A 25,833-nucleotide genomic window follows, 5' to 3' on the forward strand; every position below is an offset into this window, starting at 1 on the left:
CTTTCAGGAAAATGATAATGGCCGACAAGAGCATTTCTTTTCCGTGGTGCCTGAAATAATTCCTCTAATACTGCACTAAACTGCCAGAAGAGCCAGAAACAGACCAACACACCAGAAGACACCTCCCCCCCACCGCAACAACAAGGCATAACTCCGAGCTATTGTCGGGGCATCGCCTAGCAACTGCTCCGCCCACTTTCAAACAAACTAAACAATCGCGCAGGCCGCTGTGGCCGCCGCCGCCGCGGCAACTGTGCGCATGCTCCGAAAGGCAAAACCGGGGTGGGAGAAATCCCGTTTCCCCTTCCGGCTGATGGTTCCCTCTGTCTACCGGCTCCTGTCAGGATGGGGGCAGTGAGGAAAGAGCGGTTGGGCTTGTTTTGGGCAACAGGTACAATTGCCGCGGATGAGCTTGAGAAGGCGAGGGCAGTGTCCCGGGCGGTGAAGAGTTGGCCGGAGCGCAGGAAGTGTCTAAAGCTGCTGAAGAGGGCTGGGATGGTGGTGGTTTGTATGGGGGGGGGGAGGTGTGCGGAGACGCCGGAAAATGCGAGGGGGGGAGTTGCGAAGAGGAATGGGAGGAAGAAAGCCCCCCCCTCCGCCCTTCCGCTGCCTTCCGTCACCTCTCTTGGAAAGGAGGCAAAGGGACGAGGAAATGGCCCCGAGCATCGATTGATGCTGCAGGAAGCGGATTGAAGGCGGGGGTGGAGGGGAGAGACGAGTTCAACTCTGAATAATACAGATCTGCCGCGGAAGTACGTAGCCTCAAGTGGAAGTCAGAACAGGGCCCTGGGGGGGTGTGTGTTGGCCCCCTTTTGGGTATAGGACTCCCCCCCTTCAAATAATAGATGTCCGAAGGGATCCGCGTATGTGGTTGTAAATACTGGCAACAAGCCCTGGACTTAACTTTCTTTTTTTCTCTCTCCCTCTCCCTCTCGAATGGATTACATTTTAGGCGAACTATCTATCCCTTTCTTGGGGGATAGGCATCTGTCTCTCTCTGCCATTTGGGTTGAGAGATATGGAGAGGGATTGAGGCTCTGGCCACTGGTCTGAAAGAAAAAAGCTGCTTGCATCTTGCTGCTTGTTCTAAGAAGCATGGAGCCAACTTTCTCCCTACAAATCCTAAATTAAAAGAAGGCTGTCTTGAAATGTACAGGTGGTCCTTGACTGGCGACCACAATTGAGCCCAAAATTTCTGTTGTTAAGTGAGGCGTTGGTTAAGTGAGTTTGCCCCATTTTATGATCTTTCTTGCCACCGTTGTTAAGTGAATCCCTGCAGTTGATAACTTAGTAACACGGTTGTTAAGGGAATCTGGCTTCCCCATTGGTTTTGCTTGCCGAAAGGTCTCAAAAGGGGATCACATGATCTTGGGACACAGCAGTGGTCATAAATATGAACCAGTTGCTAAGCATCTGAATTTTGATCTCATGATCATGAGGCTGCTACAAAGGTTGTAAGTGTGAAAAATGGTCATAGTTACTTTTTTCAGTGCTGTTGTAACATTGAACGGTCACTAAATGCACTGTTGTAAGTCGAGGACTACCTTATGAGAAGTTAAGGGAATTGGAGGAAAATTGTTCCTGTAGCATTTTGGAGTAGAAATGGCTTGGGAAGAAAATGAATGTGTAGGCTTTAGTGTATATGAGATAAGACACATTATATTCTATTTTTTTCTTCTGCCAACTTTTTCTTCCAGCATTTACTACATTTATACTTGCCATAGATGCATTGTTTGTGGAAGACTTAGATGAATCGTAAGTATGTAGCATTTACACAAATTACGAATTTAGAGATTTATGTTTTACTGTGCCTTTATGGAATGACAAATATCCATTAAGCATCCTTTTCTTCTTGTATATTAATACATTGTAGATCACAAATATAAAAGAGAGGCCACGTAATTGCTTGTTTTAAAATGGCCTTTTTTTTTGCTTAAGGGTTTGCTTAAAAATGTACTTTTCTATAGTGTGTAAATTAAAGTTGATCATATTACCTAACTATTCTTAACTACAAAAAAATCTTAAAACCTTTAATTTATATATGATGATACCAGTAATCTTTGTTATATATAAATATTCACATTTTTTTCTGTTTTGTTACAAGTTATGGTCATTGTGGCTCTTTTGAAACAAATACAATGGAATTAGTGAAATTAGTTATTTGCTTCAAAAGAAAAAAAAACCCTTCCTTTTGGTCTATAAACAAATTTCAAAAGTTTTAAATCAGAAGCTTAAGACTTTGCAGGAGTCACAGTTTTAGTCAGAAATCTAAAAATTCCAGCACATGAGACTTGACAGATTTTATTTTAATAGCAGCTCCATAAACAAGATCTCAAAAATAATATCATTCCTGTATTGGATAGAGAATTTGAATAAATATTCTATAAGGTCCCATTGGACCATGTTATTCTATATTTCTATTATTGACCCAGGATGTGGCACTGAGATTGTTTGGTTCTCTTGGTGGATAGCCTATTCCTAAAACTAGATGTGGGAAGTGCTACCCGTTTTATTTTTAAGATTATCTTTTTGTGTTTTACATTTACAATAGTGAGGGAAAACCAAGTTCTGTGATATGTCTAACTCTTTAGGAATAATATGATTTGTAAACAGTCTCTTCATTTCATGTTATTTATATTGTTGCATAGTGCCTACTGAATTGTAGTTATGTATTAGGGTTATAATCCATATTACACAGTAAGTTTGTGTAAGTCCTTTGAAAGAGATCATTTTCAATGCACAGGAATGGAAAAAAAGCAAAGTAAAATGGTTGTGAGGCCTGCTAAAACTTTGAAAGCAGCCATGCAAGCCTGAAAAAAGACATAGCTGCTTTAATTATTTGCCGAGAGATGCTTTGCCCATCAAATTTTCCAGAAAATGTTCATAGCTGTAAAGTACACAAAATGATGTTCTAATCAATACCAAATTCTGTGAAATCTTTGTGTTTAAAAAGGTGATTTCTCACTCATCATTTTGTTATGACTTAATGTAAATATTTAGACAAATATCTAAATTTAGTAAGAATGTTTACTGGTTATGAATCTTTTATAGGTTTAAAGAGAAACGTAAAGATGACATTTGGCTTGTTGATGTGAGTAACAGAGTTGTTAAATCTTTTAAATATAATTTGCTTTATTTTTTTTTTTTACAGTTCTTCTCTGAGTAGCCTATCCTTTTCAAAAGCAGAACATTCAATTAACAATAAAAACTCATTTCAATGAAACTCAATTCTTAATGGCTCATAGTCATGGTCATGTAGTTTTCTTTGGCAAATATGGAAGTGATTGGCTGTTGCTTTATTAATTTTAGAAATGCAGTACATTTATTCTGATTAAGAGTTGATTTTATAAATCAAGAGAATCTGATATAGATTAGCACTGTAGTGTTGCCTGTGAAGCAGTGGTTTAGAAGTTCTTGTTGGAAGATCTGGTATGCTATTGTTAATTATTATTATTTTTTTTGCACTAAATGTGCAGTGTTTCTTTTTTAGAAGCTAAAACTTATTGGAATATAATTAGAACATGGATAGAAAAGATGATACAACAACGTATAGAACTAAGACCAGAAATATTCCTGTTGGGTATTCTACCAGAGAAATACAATAAAGAAAAAAACATATTTAATTATTCATGTAATTACGGCAGCCAGGATTGTGTTTGCACAAAATTGGAAAGCACTGAAAGCCCCCCCAGAGGGAGAGGTGATTGGGAAAATATTGGAATGTGCAGAAATGAATAGACTAACAATGACAATTAAAGATAACAGACTACTATGAAATTTGGGGAACTTTTTATGATTGGCTGAAAAGAGAATACAGTTAAAAGATAGTTAACATCAATTTAGATGGAAGAAGAAGGAGCAGATAAGGAGGGAGACCCAGGCGACACAGTATTGAATAACTGCAGGCTGTATAAATGTTTATAGAAGTATATACCGAGAAGGTTAGATAAATAGAAGTATTTTATTGTATATAATACAGATAGGGAAATTTGGAGAGAGGAGTTGCTCAGACATTACCCCTGAATTGTATCTGAAGAGGGATGAAGAAAGGAGAGGAGAGAGAAAAGAGTAAAGGAGGGGAGAAGGAAGTAGGAAGGTTGGAGGAAGAGGAAAGGGGAGGAGAGTGGTGAAGGAGAGGAGAGGAAGAAGAGGGAAGTAGGGAAGAGAAGAAAGGGAGAAAGAAGGTATTGTTAATTATTATATACTTTCCATACTGAGATGATCTACAGATTGTCTATGTTTACATTTACAACTTTACTTTGCTTATGTATTATCTTGCATAGTAAGATCAAGTATCTTGCTACTGCACTTCCAAAAAAAAAAAAAAAGTTTTGGTAGTGTCCTTCTAACAAAAAGCATTTTTAAAGGAACAAATAGGAAACTGCCATTCTTTATTTGTAGGTTAAATTCTGAATGGTTATGGTTTGTTCATAGTTCTATGCACCTTGGTGCGGCCATTGCAAGAAATTGGAGCCAGTGTGGAATGAAGTTGGTAAAGAGATGGGAAGTATTGGGTCTCCAGTAAAGATTGGCAAGATGGATGCAACTTCTTATTCTAGTAAGTTTTCTGCCAATATATTCCCATGTTATATAATTTATAATTTTGGAAACTAACAAAAGCTCAATTAGCTATCGCTCCAAAATATTGGTAATTAAAAACTTAGTGCAGCATATTAATTGTCTAAATCAGTTACTCAGTAAAAGAATACTTTTTAAGTTTATAATTCCTGTTCTGTATTATAGTTGCTTCCTATACTAGTATAGTTTGGAATATATGAATTTGTCAAAGAAAAATCACATGCTCAAATTTTTCATTTTTGCCTGTTTTATTTTGCTTCCTTTGGTAGGCATTGCCTCTGAATTTGGAGTTCGAGGCTATCCAACAATTAAACTGTAAGTTGAATATTGTGTTTCCTGTATTACAATATATGTGCTTTATAATGTCTCACTTTGTTTCTCAGAAAAAGCTTTGCAAATTTGTAATAAAACTTAAGCCAATTTTTCAGGGTTTTTTTTTTTTTTTTTGCATTAGCTAAAAGGAAATTGAAACTTTGTGAAGAGTCATTTCTCTTTACTGTTCCTAAAGTATGTTTTAAAATAGTATTGCTACACTAAGGTTATCCCTTATAATTGAATTCCACATGCAGTGCTTTTATTGGTTATTATTAAGCCTAAAAAAATCTAGCATTAAATGTATTCATTGGTTTCATGTCTATTTATTTAGCTTGAAGGGTGACTTGGCATACAATTATAGAGGACCAAGAACCAAAGATGATATTATTGAGTTTGCAAATAGAGTTGCAGGGTAAGTATTTATGGGCTCAGTCCTGTCTAGCATGTAAAATAAAGAGCTGCATTGGAAAATACTGGGGTTAAAAAACATTGGGAGTATGTCAGATCATGCAACCAAACTGGCTCAGTATGATAATTAAAAGGCAACTTTTTAATTTTTCACATTTGTATGATTCCTTGGGCATTTGGAACAGTAATTTTCTCCACTGCAATCCCACATTTCCTTAGTTTTATTTAATAGCCCTTTGCATTCATTTTCTTGTATAGCTCTTAATGTTCTGGAGCAGAGGTCCCCAACCTTTTTGGCATCAGAGACTGGTTTCATGGAAGACAATTTTTCCATGGACCCAGGGTTGGGGGCGGGGGAGGTTTCAGGATGATTCATTATATTTATTCTAAATTTTCTAGATAAACAAATAAATAACACACTTTATTTCTATTATTATTACATTGTATTAGATTACACCAGTGACTTTCTGCTTCTAAGAAAGTGGGAAGGAAAGGAGACAATCCTAAACTCAGCCTTCCAGCAAAACAAATCAAAGGGGGGGGGAGAGGGCACTGCGCAAGCCCAGCAGCCTTGGAAAAGGTGCAGATGAGAGAGGTATTCCCTTGGAGACACAGTGCTTAAGGGGAAATGTAGCTTCTCCCCTCTCCCCTTCCTCATTGCAGATTAAACCACGAAAAGCAGGCAGGAAATTGCCAAAACATGAGGCACTTGCAGCACCATCAAAACAAAAGCAAAAAACTCAGTGTGCAAATGACAGATTCCCTTGAAGATGCAGTGCTTAAAGTGAAAGGTAGCTTCTCCTTGCCCCTATTTGCACCCTGAGAAAGCACCCTCACAAGCACATACCTTGGAGGGGGGGAGAATCCCCCTCCAATGAGGTTTTGGGGAATCCCTCGTATGCTGGGCTGGCACGCACTTGCCTTGCAGACTTGGAGACTTGCACGAAGGGGTGCTGGGAGGGGAGAGGAGGAAAGTGAGGAAGAAGAGGAAGAAAAAGCAGCAGGAGAGAGAGGAAGCAGGAGGAGGAGGAGGCAGAAGAAGAGAGAGCATAAGAAGCAGGACTCTGAGCTCAAATGTTGCAAGCCAGTTGCAAGTGCACCCGCTGGAGAACCTTTGCACTGAGCAAGCCGGCTTCTGCCCTGCCAATCTCCTGCCCCTGCCCAGATCTCTGCAGACTCACTGCGTGCCTCCAGCTGTGTGGCCTGGTTCCTAACTGGCCGCGGCCCAGGGGGTTGGGGACCCCTGTTCTAGAGTACAAACTGCCATGGTACAAGCCAATCCTTTTTATATAATTATAACTGTGATTAAACAAGGATTTGAGAACTTAAAGCAACTATTATATGCATTAGTTATTCTGATGACTGTTTGTGGTTATAAATGAAAATGAAAGGTTATTGTTGCCATTTAGAATAGTTTAATTAACCTCTGGGATATGAAAGATTTTAAAAATAAGATTCAAAGAAATAAATAATCCATTGAGTATGACAAACAGAATATTAGTTTAAAGCTTTAAAATATGCTATATTCAGTATTAATGTATCTGACTCCATTTCCATTACAATGATGTGTTTACTCATAGAACTTTTAAAATGATGGTAGCAATTACTGTTTTAACATAGTTGAAAGCAAACTTTAAAAACTTTTGCCTTTTTCTTTAAAAAAACATTCTAATGGGCAATAGTGTGATGAAATTGCATTACTAAATCTTCAAATGTTTTTATGTTGCCTTTAATAATGATGCAGTTGTAAAAGATAGTTACTGTGGTAAAATAGGATAGGATGATGAAATATTTGCTAATAACTTCTAGATTCTGGACTGCAATGAGTTCTGGTAAGATTTTATTTTCAAAGCTAGTCTTTTGGTTCTGTAACCATAGAATAGTTTGATAGTTTTCACAAAGTGTACTATAAGTGCTATAACTGCTGAGCATTGTCCCTTGATAATGAAAATGTTTTGCTTTTAAATGTAAATACTAACAGCATCTTTAAGCATATGAAGTTTACACTGTGTTTCTCTGTCCCCCCCTTCATATATACATGCATTTTAATTGTCATGGGAGTCTTCATCCAGCTTTAAATAATACAGTTTAAAAAAATTAAAACCGTATCAGTTTTAGGATAATTATGTTATTCAAAGTGGGGTTGTTGGGAATCCTTATCCTCTGAAATATGAAAGAACTCTAGGAATAGCACAAGGGTCTTCAAACGTGGCCCTTTTATGATTTGTGGACTTCAACTCTTGCTGGCTGAGGAATTCTGGGATTTGAAATCCACAAGTCATAAAAGGGCCAAATTTGAAGACCCCTGGAATAGCATTTAAAAAGCAGTTCACTGCCTTTTACTATTGATGTTGATCTTTTGTTGTTTTCTCTATCTTTAATCTGCAGGCCTATTATTCGAAATCTCCCTAGCCAACATATGTTTGAGCATGTTCAAAAAAGACATCGCATATTTTTTCTGTACATTGGTGGGGAATCTCCATTAAAGGTCTGAAACACTGATAACCACAAATATTTGTTTTGTTCATTTTACATGTAGTTTATAGGTTTTAATATCTATCTCCTAATAAAGTTCTGTATTGCAGAACTTTGCAAACTGGTAGAAATCTACTTACAACAGCAATGTCAAAGGGACTATGTTCCATTTAACTGGATAGAAATCATGAAACTGGGGTAATACTTGAACACCCACATTCAGAATTCCACATTTTTTTCTTTTCACTTCTAGAAAAAGGCCACTATAGAGTTAATGACTTGGAAAAATTAAAATGGGTGGGCAGTTTGTAATATGCAATTCACACTATGAAAATGCAAGAAAAAAAAGGAAATGCTGTGGTTTCTTGCAGTATTTATGATAATATTGAAATGGGGAAGTGGGGCTATCTTATTGCTATACTGAGATACAATAAATGTCAATAATACAAGATGAAAGAATTAACATAAGATTGTTTTTACTTAACATATCAGAAAGGATGTGTCTTTTGATTTAGCAAAAGAATGGGGAAATATATAAAAGATATATTTATCTGTCATCGCTTGTAAATAATTCTATAGTTGGAGTGGAAAAAGACCTGCATTAGTTGAAACATGAAATTGAACTAAAATAGTATTTTGCTCTGTTACCAAAAAAAGCTTATGAACAAACAAGAAATGTATTAAAACTACCCATTTGTATTTTCACAGGAAAAATACATAGAAGTTGCTTCCGAACTAATTGTTTATACATACTTTTTTTCTGCCTCAGAAGAGATACTACCCGAGGTAAAATAATAACAACTATAATGATGTACTTGATTGAATACTTACTTGTGTTGAGAAATACCTCTTATCCATTGATAATATACCCCTTACTATTGATAGTAATTTTAATGAATGCCAGGTAGAGTAAGCATTTAAACCTCCCACTATTAACTCAGCCATTGATTGTCTGTTTTTCATGATAGAACCTAAAGTTTGCTTCATTGGCTGTTAAGTTTACATATTAAATTTTAATTTATTTTTACATTGGTTTGTTCTAATTGTGGTATTGATGGTGGTTATGCAACACTCAGCCACAGTAGTTGGTTTATTTTGCTTAGTCAAATCGCAACCTGTGAATCCAAGTTAGGTAAATGAAAATATTACAATTAGAGAGTTGAATTATGCATTTAAAACTTAGGCCTCTCTTTTTCTTAGAACAGTAAAGGATGAGGAATGCAAATGAGCTTTGTCTTTGCACATAGGGTTATTATGAAAGTATTGGGAATTATATCCTTGTTGCTAACTGACAACCCAAAATTTTATGTTTATTTCTGAATGTAAGTGAATAGTCCAGCCAACATTGCCCGCACGATCTGTTTAGTTTTAAAATAGTAGCCTTATTTTATTGAATAGATGGACATTTCGCAGAACAATACAATACAATACAGAAAAACAACTTTCACTGAGAAAAAAAAACTACTCAAAATTTAAAATACCAAATTAAACAAAAGTGCCAATTTTTTTTTTAGGAAGTTGAAAAAGTGGCAGACTAATCTTAATCCTTGAAGAAGAACTTTCCTTGGTTTGGAAGTAATGTAGGCAAATGACCTTTTGTCTGAATTAGAGAAATAGCTCTCTGTGAAAAATAAATATCCTCAAAGGGCCTTCTTGCAGATCTTACTAACTGTGTAGGCTCACGAGACAAGTCATTTCTGAGCCAGGCTTTCAGCAGTTCATTATTTTAAAGGTGAAGAACAGCTTAAATTGAGCCTGGAAAACAATTCATCTTTATTACCACCTCCCCAAAGAAATATTTTACAATCTAACTTAAGTATCTCTGACTGCTTTCTGCTTTTTATGTTTTTCTTGCAAACTTGTGGGGAAAAAATCCATGTTTTACATTGCTAATTCATGTGAAGGCAAGCACTTTACCTTTAATCATGACTTTAGTAAGAACAGGACAATATTCTTTTATTAGTGCAAGTTAAATTATAACCCCTTCACATATACTTGATATTACAGATTATATAAAGACATGGTACATCTTCATTAAAAGCATTTTCTCTATTTATATTTTGATGTGGCAAATTACAAAGGGCATCCTGTCACGAAGATGATTAATATAAGCAGCAAAGAACTGTTATTGTTTTGTTTGAAAGCACAGCTGAATTGTTTCTGTTAAAAGTATTTATAGTGACTTTAGTATACCCCCAGGCTTTATTATATGAGGAGAAGTTATGAAACCTGATTCAGACTCAAGGGATCATCGTAGCTCTTCATTGCTCGAGAGATCATTCTGCCTGGGGTCCTGGTAGTTTTTGTTATCTTCAGAGTTTGAAAATGAAAAAACGAGATAAGAAAAAGAATTGAGATGCAAATTTCCAAATTCGATAAAACATCCAAACATACTTTTCTGCAGAATTTCTGTCTATTAAGAGCAACTTATTAAACATGTATACACTAACTTGGCATTTAAACATCTTTTTAAATAGTTATGCATAAACTAGTTTCTTTGCTTAATTTAGTACTGGAACAATGTAAGCAAATATTTATGAATTGAATTGTCTTTTTAAAAGGCGCATCTGGGTCTTCTTTCATGGTACATTGCAAATATTTTTTTAAAAAAATTCCTTTTTTCTTCTGTTATAAAATCAGCCTAGTTTTTCTTTGATCCATGAGAGGAAGAAGGAAAAGAAGGGACACAGACAATAACATAATTTTTATCATTAAATTGCTTGTTTTTTTTTTTAAAAAAAGTAGTGACTTTATATATATATAATATCCATAATTTAACTAAGAATACTTTAAAAAGATTAATAAGGGAAGAAAAACCGCTGCCAGAAATGTATGTTTAATATATGTTTTAAAATCTATTATAACTATTTATGAATTAAAAATAAAGTATTTTGCCAGGCATCAAGGAAATGATCAGGTGCTCAGGCAGTTGGTTCTTTGGGAGATAATAAGCACACCACTAAATAAAGGCAGCAAGACTTTCACAGAGGGCAAAGCTTTGAAACTATGTGAAGATTCCTCACTCTTCACTTTCAGCAAGCGAGAGAGAGAAACAAGCAGGCTAACTCAGAAGAAATTTTAAACTTCTAGACTTTTCATAATGTGATGGAGAAATAAAAACATGTCTCTAACTCCTCAAAATAACAATGGTTCTTTCACACACTGTCACTAGATAAAGTCAACTCGGGGTTTCTTTAAAAAATTTAGCTGACAAAGTAAAGACTTCAGAGAGACTACTTCTATTGCCACTTTTCTTTACTAAAGTATTAATAACTGGGGAATGAAAAAAATCAATAAGTATAGTTATGTATAGAAAAACATAGACTCTAAATGTGTAAAGACAATTTGTCATTAAACTATTCTGCTTTTTTTTACCAATTTTTTCAGCATATGACACTCCCTGAGATACCAGCTGTTCTAGTCTTAAAAGATGGAACTTACTTTGTGTATGATGGTAAGTTCATCGGCTCTTATCATAGATAGATGTTTATGGATCTTAATGTTTGTATCCACATTATCTTTTTTTCTTTTTCAAAAACGAGCTTGTTTATTTGGTACCACACTGTCCTTTCATATTTAAAAAAATTCAGAAGCAGTGCAATGTTAGGTTAGATTATTTGTGGATTACCTGAGAATTGCTAATATATGTGTGTGTAGGTTGCAGCAGGCTGGTGTGTGCTAAGCAAGTCAGGTGAAGTTAGTACTTGAATAGACACCAGGAAACGTATGCCATGCTGAGAAATAAAACAAAATCTTGAATTGCTGCAGTAGAACAATGTGCCTGGTTTGGTACATATTGACCAGTTGTTTCCTTTAAAAAAGTTCACTAATGACCATGGCATTTGCTTAATGATCGCCAGTTTGCTTAATGATCGCTACAAAAAAAAGGTGTTCAGATTCTTAGTATATTTCAGCCATTTATTAGAGTCTTGGGAGGGAGGAAAAAGTAGGATATTTTACTCTGTATGTGATCAAGTGTGTCTCTTCTTTATGGGAATGTGTAGTCTGGCATGGGGGAGGTGGGCTGCTCTTCCTCATAAGAATGAGGACTGACAGTTGGAATGAGGGGGTTGACCTGCAGGCTACATTTGCAATATTGCTTTACATTCTTGACTCCTAAATGATTAGTGACAGTTTGAAATCTTGCAAATTTTTGATAGCACCAGCAATTTCCAGTAAGCCAGTCCATATCTCATTTTCACTGGTGGAGCACAAAGCTTTGAATTGTTGTATATGGCCTTTATGTGCTTCTAATATATACGGTTGAACTTAGGAGGTAACTTTTGATTAAGTACATCTTTTCATTTTTCTTACTTTCTCCCTTTTTCCCCATAAAGAGTATGTAGATGGTGATTTGTCAGCCTGGATAAATAGGGAAAGATTTCAAGGGTACCTTAATATAGATGGATTTACACTCTATGAGCTTGGAGACACAGGTAAGATGAGAATCCTTTCCAACTTGCCACATAGATCTTTATAATGTCAACGTCAATTTAAAATAATTATTTATTAATTTCTGCATGCTGTGCCTGAAAGAACTATGTAGCTAAATGTGTTTTAAGTATGCATTTTATTTTGGATTGTGATGCTAAATACCTACAATTTTTCTTAGTATCCAGAATGACTTCAATTGCCTTCAGATTCTTTTCCCATAGGGTGTGAACAGTTTTGAGTTTGAAACAGGGATTTCAACTTTTCTGGCCATGGAAAAAAGCACTGATTTTTGAATGTATTATCCTGAGTGTGGAAGAAAGCACCACCATGCTGCTGTTTTGAATATTCTGTAATATTCAAAATTGCACGTTAGGCAATGTGACTTAGTGTTGTCTTGCTTATACTATTTCCTATGTGGACCATTAGAAGCATCTGGGTTTAGTCAGAGTAGAGTGTTCTGAAGAATGTGGATTTTGAAGCAGTAGGCATTTAAATAGAGATTGCCATATTGTGGGAGCAGTTCTAAATTTGACTGTTGATATGGAGAGAAAAGACCAGTGTTGCTGTGAAGATCTGTGACTGGATTGTGATTCATTGCTGCTAGAATATCTGGTTGTCCGCCTCTTCAGGGTATACTTGGGGGGAAACACTTTTAAAATGATGTAAAAGTGTGGGTGATTAGAGAAAAAGAAAAGAAAAGGAAAAGAAGTTCCCCATTGTTTCTGTTTATATAATTAAATTGTGTGGTGTTCTTTATTTGGGGAATTAAGATTAGAATTATAGAATAGAATAGAGCTGGAAGAGACCTTGGAGGTCTTCTAGTCCAGCCCCCTGCTCAAGCAGGAGAACTTATACATTTCAGACAAGTGACTCTCTAGTCTCTTCTTAAAAACCTCCAGTGATGGAGCGCCCACGATTTCTGAAGGCAAGCTGTTCCACTGGTTAATTGTCCTCACTGTTAGGAAGTTTCTCCTTAATTCCAGGTTGCTTCTCTCTTTGGTTAATTTCCAACCATTATTTCTTGTCCTGTCCTCTGGTGCTTTGGAGAATAGTTTGATGCCCTCTTCTTTGTGGCAGCCCCTCAAATACTGGAATATTGATATCATGTCACCCCTGTTTCTTCTTTTCTTTAGACTGGCCAAACCCAAGTCCTGCAGCCGTTCTTCATATGTTTTAGTCTCCAGGTCTTGAATCATCTTAGTTGCTCTTCTCTGAACTTTTTCCAAAATGTCAACATATTTTTGTAGTATGGTGACCAAAATTGGTTGCAGTATTCCAGATGTGGTTCCAGTAAGGTTTTATAAAGCGGTACTAATACTTTGCGTGATCTTGAGTCTTTGCCTCTGTTTATACAACCCAGGATTGTATTAGCTGTTTTGGCTGCTGCTGCACACTGCTGGCTCAATCAAGTGATCATCCACTAGGACTCCAAGGTCCCTCTCACGCTGTTTTTGAACCAGGTCTCACCTAATCTGTACTTATACCTTTGATTTTTTCCTGCCTAAATGTAAAACTTTGTTTTTCTCTACATTAAAACTCATTTTGTTGGATAGGGCCCACTGTTCAAGTTTGTCAAAATATTTTTGGGTCTTGAGCTTGTCTTCTGGGGTGTTGGCTATTCCTGCCAGTTTAGTGTCATCTGCAAATTTGATGAGTTCCCCTTCTATTCCCTCGTCTAAGTCATTTATGAAGATATTAAAGAGTACTGGGCCTAAGACCGAGCTTTGTGGCACCCCATTGCTTACTTCTCTCCATGTGGATGTCATACCATTGAGTACTACTTGCTGAGTACAGTTTGTCAGCCAGTTACAGATCCATCTGGTGGTGATGTTGTCTATCCCACCTTTTTCTAGTGTACTAAGCAGCAGGTTATGATCTACTTTGTCAAATGCCTTTGTCAAATACTATGTTCACAGTGTTTCGCTGGTCTACTAATTTAGTCACTTTGTCAAAGAATGAAATAAGATTGGTTTGGCATGATCTGTTTTTAACAAATCTGTGCTGGCTACTAGTTATAACTTTGTTTGCTTCTAGTTGTTTGCAGATCTGTTTTTGATTATCTTTTCCAGGATCTTCCCAGATATTGATGTTAGACTGATTGGTCTGTAGTTTCCTGATCTGTTTTTTTCCCCTTAAATCTAAGAAATATTTTTCTGTGTGGGCTTACCAATGGTAATTGGGACCAGAAACCATGCCACTACGCAATGCAGTCATAAATAAAGTTTGGATTTATTTTATTGTTAATTTTAATCTGTAATTTTAAATTTTTACATTTTGCTTTTTTAAAAAAAAAATTACTACCTTGATTGCTGATGTAAAAAATAATGATAGAATATAAATCAAAACAAATTTGCATTATGCATCTCACTTTATTTTAGGAAAACTTGTGGCTATTGCAGTTATTGATGATAAAAATGCTTCTGCAGATCATGCAAGGTAGGTCCAGGGGTTTTGTCTTAAAATATGAATTATTATTTTAAAACTGAAGTTGAACTCTAAAAAAAATAATTGACTTTGTGTAGCAATAGCAGTTAGACTTACATGCTGCTCCGTAGTGTTTTATAACACTCTCTGGGTGGTTTATAAATATCAGCACATTGTCCCCAACAATCTGGGTCTGCATGTTACCGATTTTGGAAGGATGGAAGGATGGGTCAATCTTGAGCCCCATCAGGATTGAACTCTAGGCTGCGGGCAGAGATAGCCTATTCCTACTGCATTCTAATCACTGTGCCACCTGGGTTCCTGGTATATAATATTCATAATTTAACTATCATAATAAGAATACTTTAAAATATAAATAACAAAATAGGTAGTTCTTGACTTAAAACTATTTGTTCACCAACCGTTTGAACTTATGGCAGTGCTAAACGAAGGGATTTACAGCCGATTCCTGATGTTATTTATGGCTGTTGCAGCGGCCCCATTTTCACATGATCAAGTTTCGGGCACTTGGCAACTTGCCCAAACTTAAGACCACAGGGGGGCTGCAATTCTCCCCACCCACCTACCAACCTCTGCCCTTTTCAAAGAAAGGGTCCAATGGAAGTGAGCCAAACATAACTCTCACTTTGCCACCCTGTGCCTCCTTGCCTCTCTTTCCAACCCTCATTTGCCTTTTGGGTTTTTCCAGGATAAAAACAGCAGTGCCTCTCCCCCTCCAAAATCTTATTGTTATTCTAAGTCTAAGAAGATAATGATAGGACTTAAAAACCTAAGAAGGGAGGTGGAAGGAAGAAAAAAATATTTAGCGTTTAGAAGCTGGAGAGAAGATAACGACAGCGCTCTTCAAATATTTGAAAAGATGCCACCCAAAAGAAAGATCCAATAATGTTTCCTATCATTGCAGCATGCAGATCAAAAAATAATAGTTTTACATTTGCAGGAAAGCAACTTTTCATTGAATATTAAGAAAAAATACTTTCTGACCACAAGAGAATTTGAATTCAAGTGTAGACGATACACAAAGAGGTTTCATTCAGTGGCTACCAGGATTTCCTGGGATACTTTAATTCGAATTCCTGCATTCAGAAAGATTGGATTCAATCCAATTCTGAGTGAATTTTAGATAAATCAGAGCAACAGGGTCACTGTTGGCTCAAAATTCTATCTGAAATTCTATGCTGGAATAGTCAAAGCAGCTTGTGCTCCAGTAAAATACAGCGTAAAAAAGCAGACCTCATGTTCTTTTATTTTTTATACCAGAGTCCCAGAAGTATATTTAGTGATATTCTGTGCTGAAGAACCAAACAATAGAAGAATTGGCCAAATGGATTATTTATTTTCCAAATTGAAAAGTTTCACAAGGAATGATTTATTACACAGATTACCATACAGCTACTAAATAAATTCAAACAAAAGGTATTGTAGGATTCTGTCTCAATAGCAACTGACTTCTTGAATTTTGCCATACTTGCATACCAGTGTGTACTGTTGGCTGCAAAACCAAATACCACTATTTAACTCTTGCATAAATCACATATTTCTTATAAAATTACTATTAGTTGTAATATTGCCATTTGTAATATTACCCCAGCCACTTAAAACCTCTTTGTAAATGCATCCTGAAACATTGGGGACGTGATGTTTATTAAGAATTGGATTCAAAATCCATTTATGCATTCTTTTCTTGAATAGGCAGTTCAAATCAAAAAATGATATACCAAGTTTATCTTTGACACATATTTCCTAATATTTCATAACAGTGGAGTTTTTTTCCTTTATAATTTGAAATTAAAGTATAAAATGGATTTGATTAAAAAAAAGATTTGCAGGGGAATTTAGATGTCATGCCCAGATATAGTTCATTCCTCATTAGCTGGCTTCATGCTTGTATTCTTTATTTCCTTTGTATATTTTGACCAGCTAAAAAGATACGGAAAGCCAATAATTTTTTTTTATCTTACAGATTGAAATCTATTGTTCAAGATGTGGCTAAAAATTACAGAGACCAGTTTCATAGGTAATTAAGTTAAATTTTTTATGTTTATAATCTAGCTCTATCTTTTGTTACATGCATATATATCCAATTCTGGTAGATTTTACAGAAATCTGTGATCTTTTAATAGGTAATATATTTTTGTTTGGGAATCCTAATGTTAAAAAATAAATGTCCATTAGGTGTAGTGGTTTCATTTAGGTAAATAGGGATTGGATTGCAGTTTAAACCATTTGCAGTTTTCTGCAATTTAAAATTATGTACCTATGGTACTACAAAATGTATTGTTTTTTTATGTAATGTTTACAATGTAGCTCAACTAATAATATACGACATAAAAATGCAATAGTCTATTAAACAAATGAAGAGCATAAAACAGCAGCAGCATATAATTACAAATCAGCTCAACAATCTTAACACTTTGTTATACAATACTTACTTTATCTATCATCTATCATTGAGGTATGCCACGTTGAGCCATTAGTGGTGTTAACTAAAAGAAGATCCTAATAAAAACAGAGATAGGTGGGTCTGTAGCTCTATTATGTTTTGAGTTTATTGGTGGCTTAGGAGAAGAAGGGCATATGATGGGAACTTATACAACAGCAATTAAGAAGAGGAAAGGAATAGAAGTTGGGAAAATGGTGAACCAGTGGAATATGCTGCAAAGAAAGCTGTGGAAGAGAAAGAGGGGTGCTGATCTGGGACATGGTAGTTTGTTTAAGGGCATGAAACAAAAGTTCCCCTTCGCTTCCTGTACATATGTAGTAAGGAGCTGTGATAAATTAATTCTTGAGGCTAAGTACTGCTATCTGCTAAGATCCTATAAAGAACTATAGAATTAGTAATCAAAGCAGTAGAAAAAAGCTCTTTGTATTACCAATGGGTTTAATTTCATATAATTTTTCTGTATTTTCATATGGCTGGTAATTAGCAATAATCAGGAGATCAGTATGCCCATTTACACTGTTAGTCCCATTTGTGTCTTGAGTTGCATTTGGCTGTCAGTAGTTTTTTTGGGTGCAATTCAAGGTGTTGATTATCAGCTATGAAATCCTTCATAGCATGGGGCCAGGTTATTTGAGGACTGTCTCTCTCCAATTGTTTTACCTAATCCATCAGATCTAGAAAAAAGGGGTGTGCTCAGTTCCTTAAATTAAAGAGTTCCTGCCATTTGTCAGGAAACCAGGACCCATTAGATTACTCTAATCCTGCTGGCCTCTTGTGAAGCTCATAAAATCTGTTTTATCTTAGGTGTAGGAGAAATGAAGGAAATGTATCTGTTTTTAATTGGTTTATCCTTGACGGCCATTTGTCCTTTATGTGTTTTAGTTATCCTTTATAGTATTGATGCTTTTATTGTGTTAGACACCCAGAGTTGTTTATCTGGTGTGGATGGCCATATAAATCGTCATTATCTTCGTAAGATCATGAGTAATAAGATTCTTTTACTTGTTTTAGTTTTTGGATCTGTCTGTTAGATCCTTAGTGCAATATAAAAGTTTGCACTGCTCTTTCAAGAATAGTTTGGCAATTTAGAGAGACCTACGTGCAAAGTATAACAGAGTTCTATGTTGCTATTATCTATACATTCTTCTGTAAGATTGCCTCATCCTAGTTTCATAATTAATTATGAGACAAATGAATAAGACCTTAGAGGTATCCCGTAGCTTTACTTGCCCTAGTTGGTTTCTGAAGCTCAGGAACAAATCCTGGTGCTTCCAAGATTCTTGTGGGTGCATGTAAAGCAAATTTTAGAACAAAAATTTCATATAGGTGAAAGGATAAAATACTACATTTTCAGCTCTTTCCGTTCCAAATCCTTAGTTGCTTTTTTCCTTAGCCAAGTTTTTGTTATTAATGATTACATAGGGTGTTTTGAGTAAATAGTGTTTGATAATCAGTTTTCTTTATCTGTTCCTGCTATCCTAAAGATTGAATCTCCTTCCTTTTCCTCTTTGAATTTTCCTTTCAGTAAATGTATTGGTTGTTATCATGTTTTTGTTTGTTTATTAAGATCATTATTCATTTCAAATCAGTCTAACGGATATTATTGTGAATTGCCTTTTAATAGAAACTTCCAGTTTGGCTATATGGATGGAAATGAATATATTAATAGTTTATTAATGGAGTAAGTAAAACCATTTTTTTTCAGATAGAGAATAAAGTTGTTTGTTTCTTTCGATTAAACTCTTTAAACAAAAATAACAAAAACATTAAAAAATATTTAAATGTGTTTCCACTAGATGGCAGCATTAAATAACTAATTTTCAGGAGCTAAAAAGATTTGGCATTTATATGTATTTATGGAGTTTGTACTGTGCCTATCTGCGGCAACATCAGATCATGTATGTCCTTCAGAAGGCTACATGAGGTTTTTTTGTGATTGACAATTAAAGACATAGACCTGTCTCTGAATTAGTTAGTAATAGGTTGTAATGACAGCTTGTGACTGAACCTTATCAGTTCTTACTGCTGCTTTTGTCTTTTGTATTCTATACTGTTTTCACTACTGCATTAATGTTCTCTGAATTCAGTTATAATACCTTTAATTTCTCATCAGTGGCATTCATTGGGTAAATATTAAAACTGCAAAACTGCAGTACCATCAGTTTGTAGCGTAATTAATGCCTGATTCATTTGGCCCAACAGGTTAATGCAGATGTTGAATAGAATGAAACACTAAACAGAACTGTGGATACTTTAGAGCCTTTGAAATGGATGATTAATTAGCCATAATTATTATATTTATATAAGAAATAAATTAAACCAACCTATCAGTCCCTAGTGTTATTCCGTAAAGATTTAGCTGTAAGTAATCTGATTGAAAAACCCTTCTCTTCCTAGTTATTTTGGTAAGAGTGTGATCATTCATCAAGGCTTTATTAATGAAACTAGTTATAGTTCAGTTTCTGAATTGTTTGGTTTTACTGTTTCAGTGACTTGGTAATCCCCACTATTGCTGTCCTAAATACATCCAATCAACAATATTTCCTACCTCATAAACAAATAGAGAGCACTGAAGATCTGGTCCAGTTCATTAATGATATTGTGGAAGGCACAGCTGAAGTAAGTATTGCACATTTATTTAAAATCTCAACAGTTGTTCAAATTACCAAAATATGAGAACAGTTCATTAATTATCCTACTTCATTTGAATTGTCTTGCTTGAAGTATCTTTACATATATTTATTTGAAAATCAAAGCAGAATCTTGGGAGTGTCGCTAACCTCATTATTTGAAATGTGTCTGTGGTGACTATCACAGGTCCACTCCAATTTGGCTTCAGTCATCATCTTGGTACTTTCCTCATATGTCAGACAACTATCTTCTCTCAGGTTTAGGTTCCAAATGTACATTTATGTATAACCTTTAAAAGAAAAAAATAACGGCGCATATAAATATTTTAAACGTGGTTATGAAACTGGCAGGACAAGAGGAGAGATGATTGCTGGTCTCTCCATTTGATTCCTCCTGCTGCAGAGATACCTTTTGCCTTCCTGTTCCACCATATCAGCAACCAGCACCACTTTTTAAGAGTAGAAGGGGAAAAAAACTACATTCTTTTCTTTTCTTTATTTTACGATGGATTATTCCACAGGACTAATCCGTAGTTTATATGTGGCCGTCCAAACACTTGAAATGAATGGCTTGTTGATCATTACTATTGACTTCATAAATATTATAAATGATCGAGAACTTGCTATTTATACATGGAATGAATGAAATCCGCTGTGGCTTGGTCAATCAATCAGAATAGAGCTGGAAGGGACCTTGGAGGTCTTCTAGTCCAACCCCTGCTCTGGCAGGAGACCCTATACCATTTCAAATATTTATTTATTTATTTATTTATTTATTTATGAGACTTATATACCGCTTTAAGTGCAAGCACTCTCTAAGCGGTGTACACCAGTAAGCAATGTATATATATATTTACATTGCCCCCAACAATCTGGGTCCTCATTTTACCTACCCCAGAAGGATAGAAGGCTGAGTCAACCTTGAGCCAATGAGATTTGAACCGCTGACCTGCTGAACACAGTCAGCTAAAGTGGCCTGCAGTACTGCACTCTAAAAACCTCTAATGAGGTTCCATAGGCTTGAGCTTGTGGAAACTACAGGGAGTCCTCAATTTACGACTGTTCATTTAGTGACTATTTGAAGTTGTGACAGCACTAAAAAAAGTGACTTAAGACCAGTCTTGCACTAATGACTGTCCCTAGAGCCACATGATTGTGCTTCTGGTGCTTGGCAATTTTTGCACATTTACGATGGTTGAAGCCTCTCAGGGTCAAATGATCACCATTTGTAACTTTCCCACCCGGCTTCCCGTAAGCAAAGTCACTAAGAAAGCCAGCAGGGAAGGCAATGAATTGCAGTCACGTGATGTCTCACTTAATGACTGTGGCAATTCATTTAACAACTGGGACCAAAAAAGTCATAAAACTCGGTGCCGTCATGTGATGCTTCTCTTTAACAACTGCACCACTTAACAATGCATTTTCCAGTTCTAATTGTGATAATAAGTCAAGGATTACATGTATCAGAACTAATGTATGCTTTTCTTTACTGGATTGTGGGCATGAAGTGTGCCCTTAGCCCTAAAGGAGTAATATTCAGCCCTTTCTCACTTTTGATCCCCTATAGTCCCATAGCTTTGCTTGAACTTCAATAATAGAAGCAAATTCTGGTGAAGACAAGACACCAGCTTTCTGTTGAGTAAACCGTTACAACTAATATCAAAGGGGCTGCCACAAAGAAAAGGGGGTCAACCTATTCTCCAAAGCATCTCAAGGCAGGACAAGAAGCTAATCGAGAGAACCAATCTAGAAATTAGAAATTTTCTGACAATTAAAACATTTAATCAGTGGAACAGTTTGCCTTCAGAAATTGTGGGTTCTCCATCACTGGAGGTTTTAAGAAGAAATTGGACAATCACTTGCCTGAAGTGGCATAGCATCTCCTGTTTGAGCAAGGGGTTGGACTAGAAGACCTCCAAGGTCCCTTCCAACTCTGTTATTCTGTTAAGTATAATCATACCCTTGTGAGAATCTTCATTGAGTCCATCTGTATTGCCCTGCAGGAATAAGTAGAATCCCCAACTCTACATGAAGTAATTTCTCTTCAGTGAAATAATATTTTTGTAAGTAAGTATTGGTAAGATGACATTGTAAAATAAAGTAATTGAAAACTGAAATAGAAATAAATAATGCTGATCTGCTTTAATCTTTTATCTTTCAAATTTCAGGCATATGGTGGAGATGGAATTCTTCAACGAATCAAGAGAATAATTTACGATGCCAAGTCTACAGTGGGAGTAAGTAAAGTCTTAGAAAATATTTATAGCCATCAAGTTAAAGTAGATGCACCACTTGCTAAGTACAGAAATGAATCCGGAAAGGTTTTATTCAATCATATTATTAAGTTTGTTGGATTTGTCTTGGTTACAATACACCTTGTTTTTGAAATAAACCTGTTGACATATAAAATGTGTCATTGGTAGTAATTGGATAGCATCTGAATCTGTCATAATACATATGAATAGTTGACAGATAGAGCGTGGACACTTTTTTCCAAATCAGTCTTTTTTTTTTTGTCTGTTTCTCCCCACAAAGAACATAACATTTAACTATTACAATTTTGTTTTCTTTCTCTGAGTGATATACATTTCTATTATTTTTAAAATGTGTTCAGTTGGGTGTTGTGCTGCTGGAAATTTTGCTGCTACATATTATATTGGACAAGGAAGGATATTAGTTTCTTTCAGATTGTATAGTTTTCTTTTCATTTCTTTCTTATCTTGTACATATGCATATACTTTGAGCTTATTTTTTATGACTATACCAAATTATTTCTGATTCAGTTGAGTGCGCATAAATACATTCATGTTGATAGTTGATGTCCATGAACACCAGTTGACATAGGACCAATTTTGTATAGACCTCAACACAGTTTTTCATATGTACATTGTGTTCTTCTATAGGGTTTAAACTATTAAATAATGTTAAGTTTAGGCCATCCTCCACTTGTGGAATAAATTCTGACAGAATTTTAAGTGCAAAAGAGTAACATTTGCATGCATGTGCCTTAAAAGCCATTCCTGCAAATTCCTGTAACAAAAATTAAATGGATCTGTTTGAAACTTTATACTTTTTACAAAGAGTTCCGAAGGTAGATGAGGCCAAGTATAAACAAGGAAAAAAATGGGAAGTAACACCCAGGCTTTCTCTGAAACCTTTCTTAGAACATTGTGTGCATATTCTTTGAGCTCCTGGGGATTATTTCTGGTCATGTTGCTAGTTCTGAGGGTAAGTCATGAGGCAGGAAGAAAAAGGGTGTAAGGATACTAGCAAAGAAATAACTGCCCAACAGTCTTCCCACTTCTTTCATTAAAGTTTCTGTGAGATACTCAAATGACATTCTTCATACCTTGATTCTTCTTAAAATATGTTAATGTATAAGCGTGGGGAAATGGTGGGAATCATCTTCTCTGAGTTATTCAGTATGTTATGAAAATATAACTGATGGCCAATTATTTCCCTACAGTCCGTTTTCAAGAGTTCGCCACTTCTTGGTTGCTTTCTGTTTGGTCTGCCACTGGGTGTCATCAGCATCATGTGTTACGGGATTTGCACTGCTGACTCGGGTGGATCAGATGAAAGTGAGGCCTCTAAGAAGGAAACCCCAAGCAGGGATCTAACTGATGAAGGCACGGAAGAGGAACCAGAGGAGGAAAGCAGTGAAAGTCCTGTAGAATTTCCAGAGAGAGAGCAAGAACAGAAAACTATATTGGAAAAAAAGAGAGACTAAACTGTTAATGTTTTTTTTTTCCTGTAGAATTTCCAAATAGAGACTTATTTATTGAATTCAATTACACCTGTGATCTTCAGAGATAAGAACTTTTTCATTCATTTGTGTTTATGTGCATGCATTCAAGTTGCTTGGCTGTGAAGAAGAATGGGGCTGGAGTTGGGGTTTTGAGGTCTCTTATTGTCTCTGTTCTGCTTAAAAAGAAAATTTGAGATGGGTTATTTTAATGAATGTACTCTGAGTTGGGTTATAAAAACCCCTCTTATTTTTTTTTTTTTTTTTTTTTGGATACTGATACATAGAATTAAAAATATTTTCTTCCATTATGGCCAAAGTAATCCTTCCTTCCTTCTTTCCTTCCTCCCTCCATCTCTCCCTCCTTCCCTCCCTCGATTAATTTTGCCTGTGATAAAACCTATAAATACTGAGCTGTAGAAATCTTTCATGGGAAATATGCTTTGAGATATTGCATATTTTAATGGCTATACATTCAAAACAGTATTTTTTTTATTTTTTAAGAAAATAATTAGAATTTCTCTTTAGAAAATGGGATAGCTAAAGAGAAGTATTACAAATTCCCTGGCTTTTTTTAAAAAAACATGATTAGTAAATATAGAAATAGCATTTACTTGCTTGCTGTTTGATCTCTGGATCCATTTGTTACTACTTTACATTATATTGGTCCAATGTGTTGCAGTAAAGGTGTTAAATCTTTTTTCCTTTACAGGAAATTTCCCTACATTTTAACCTTATGACAGTCTAATGATTCTGTTTGTTAATTGCTGCACTAGCATAATAGTTTGTTGAATATGGCTTCTGCATAGTTAATGACAAATCTTTTTTTTTAACTAAATAATATTTAAGCTATCTAATAAAACCCTTGCTACATCTTTGGTTTCTGCAGCTGAAAAGAAATCTTAATATTTTATTGACTTACATTGAAAATTCCCTTGACATCTTTATATGGCCAGCATTTTTTTTAAGAAAGAATACTTTTGTCATAAGTTTAATTATATATATATATATCATCCCTCGTATTGTCCCATGATATGAATATGGACCATGTTTCCCAGGTTGAGATCTCAAGGGATAAGCCATAGGGTTATACTTGGAATATTGAAACCATGGTGATTGCTATAGCAATCGTTTTTAAAACTGTGGCTGTATAACATTCAGTTTAATGACTGAAAATAAAAATTGTAAGCTTATGTGTCATAGTGGAATATTTGGCTTTAATCAGCACAGTTTCTTACATACCTTGTCAAATATTAAATTTAATGTTGTTTTTTTTAAAAATATGACCTTAAGGCTAAGGAATCTTTTGTTTGCCATTTCAATTACTTTCATTCTCTATAACAAACTCTCATAACTCTAAGCCTAATTCTTTGTCATACAATATTTTATTAATTGGAAGGAAATTATACTACCCTTATTGCAGTTGTTTTGAAAAATAATCATACACACTTTTTAGAAGAAGAACCCCTTTCCTTGATAAAAATGAATATTGGTCTTTAAAAAAACACTTTATATTTCTTGTGTTTTCAGACCAAGTACTTTTATTAGGAGTTACTATCTTTCCAAAGAATAAATGGTTTTATTCTGTGTATAGTGAATGGAAATGTTTTAACTATTACTGCTGGATATATAAAATGGTTTATTTTTATTGAAGCTTATTGGACCTTCAACTAGTTTATGAATGTAGAAATGCTTTATAAATATTTTTCCCCTCAGGCGTTTCAGATATCTGTTCAAATCTAGCTTTGGCCTACGTAGCAGAGAACACTTCTAGTTGCTGCATAATAGTTGCTCAAAATGCCAAAGGATAGTCAATAGTTCTGAACGTGATGCCTACTGCCCAGTGCAGCTTAAAGGGAATTAATAGCTCTCTCTTGTTGGTACCATTTCTGTGCCCATTAGATATTCTTAATCAGATGTTGACTGTCTCAAACAATAATATTTAGACTAAGTATAGTTTATCATTTTTTCTTTTGAATGGCTAAACTTCCAGATAGTTTTACTAAACTGAAATATATTTCCATTTTCACTCCAATGTTTTAACATAATAATTAGAATGAAAAGCCTCTGGTATGAAACAAAGTGAGCGATCACGTGAAGTACTTCACTCAGTAGCTATTATGACTTGAATCGGAAGTTCTCTAATAACTTAAATCCCAAATAAACATTATCAAGTGTAAATTGGTTGTGTGTGTTGGGGTATGTGTATACTGTATAATAACAAAGGTTGGTGCTGCATTTATGTGTATTTTGGCACTAATTTTTATAATAAAAGATATAAGATTCCTTTTGGATCAGACTAAAGGGTCATATAAACTAGTATCTTTCCCAGAGAAACCAGGGGATGCTTAATGCAAGGC

The 25,833-nt window shown here is 35.3% G+C and overlaps 1 protein-coding gene across 1 annotated transcript; it reads left to right on the forward strand.

The window, feature by feature from the left end:
- The first annotated feature begins 236 nt into the window (after positions 1 to 236).
- On the forward strand, positions 237 to 25,770 carry TMX3 (thioredoxin related transmembrane protein 3). The gene is made up of 16 exons (XM_039320671.1): positions 237 to 391; positions 1,698 to 1,755; positions 3,052 to 3,091; positions 4,435 to 4,558; positions 4,848 to 4,893; positions 5,225 to 5,305; positions 7,690 to 7,789; positions 8,485 to 8,562; positions 11,164 to 11,230; positions 12,114 to 12,212; positions 14,589 to 14,646; positions 16,619 to 16,672; positions 18,723 to 18,779; positions 19,588 to 19,717; positions 21,897 to 21,965; positions 23,195 to 25,770. The coding sequence occupies exons 1-16, from the start codon at positions 346 to 348 to the stop codon at positions 23,456 to 23,458; spliced, it is 1,371 nt and encodes a 456-aa protein (XP_039176605.1). The 5' UTR covers positions 237 to 345; the 3' UTR covers positions 23,459 to 25,770.
- The last annotated feature ends 63 nt before the right edge of the window (positions 25,771 to 25,833 follow it).

This window comes from Crotalus tigris, unplaced genomic scaffold (assembly GCF_016545835.1).
Source record: "Crotalus tigris isolate CLP2741 ecotype Arizona unplaced genomic scaffold, ASM1654583v1 scf7180000023680.619571, whole genome shotgun sequence".
Lineage (NCBI taxonomy): Eukaryota > Metazoa > Chordata > Lepidosauria > Squamata > Viperidae > Crotalus > Crotalus tigris.

What these genes read in the sequence shown, in the direction of transcription:
- TMX3 (XM_039320671.1), top strand. Translation starts at nt 346, where the DNA reads ATGGGGGCAGTGAGGAAAGAGCGGTTGGGCTTGTTTTGGGCAACAG. An exon ending in GTGGAAGACTTAGATGAATC is followed by an intron (nt 1,756 to 3,051) that starts GTAAGTATGTAG and finishes AATCTTTTATAG; the next exon opens with GTTTAAAGAGAAACGTAAAG. An exon ending in TTGTGGAAGGCACAGCTGAA is followed by an intron (nt 19,718 to 21,896) that starts GTAAGTATTGCA and finishes TTCAAATTTCAG; the next exon opens with GCATATGGTGGAGATGGAAT.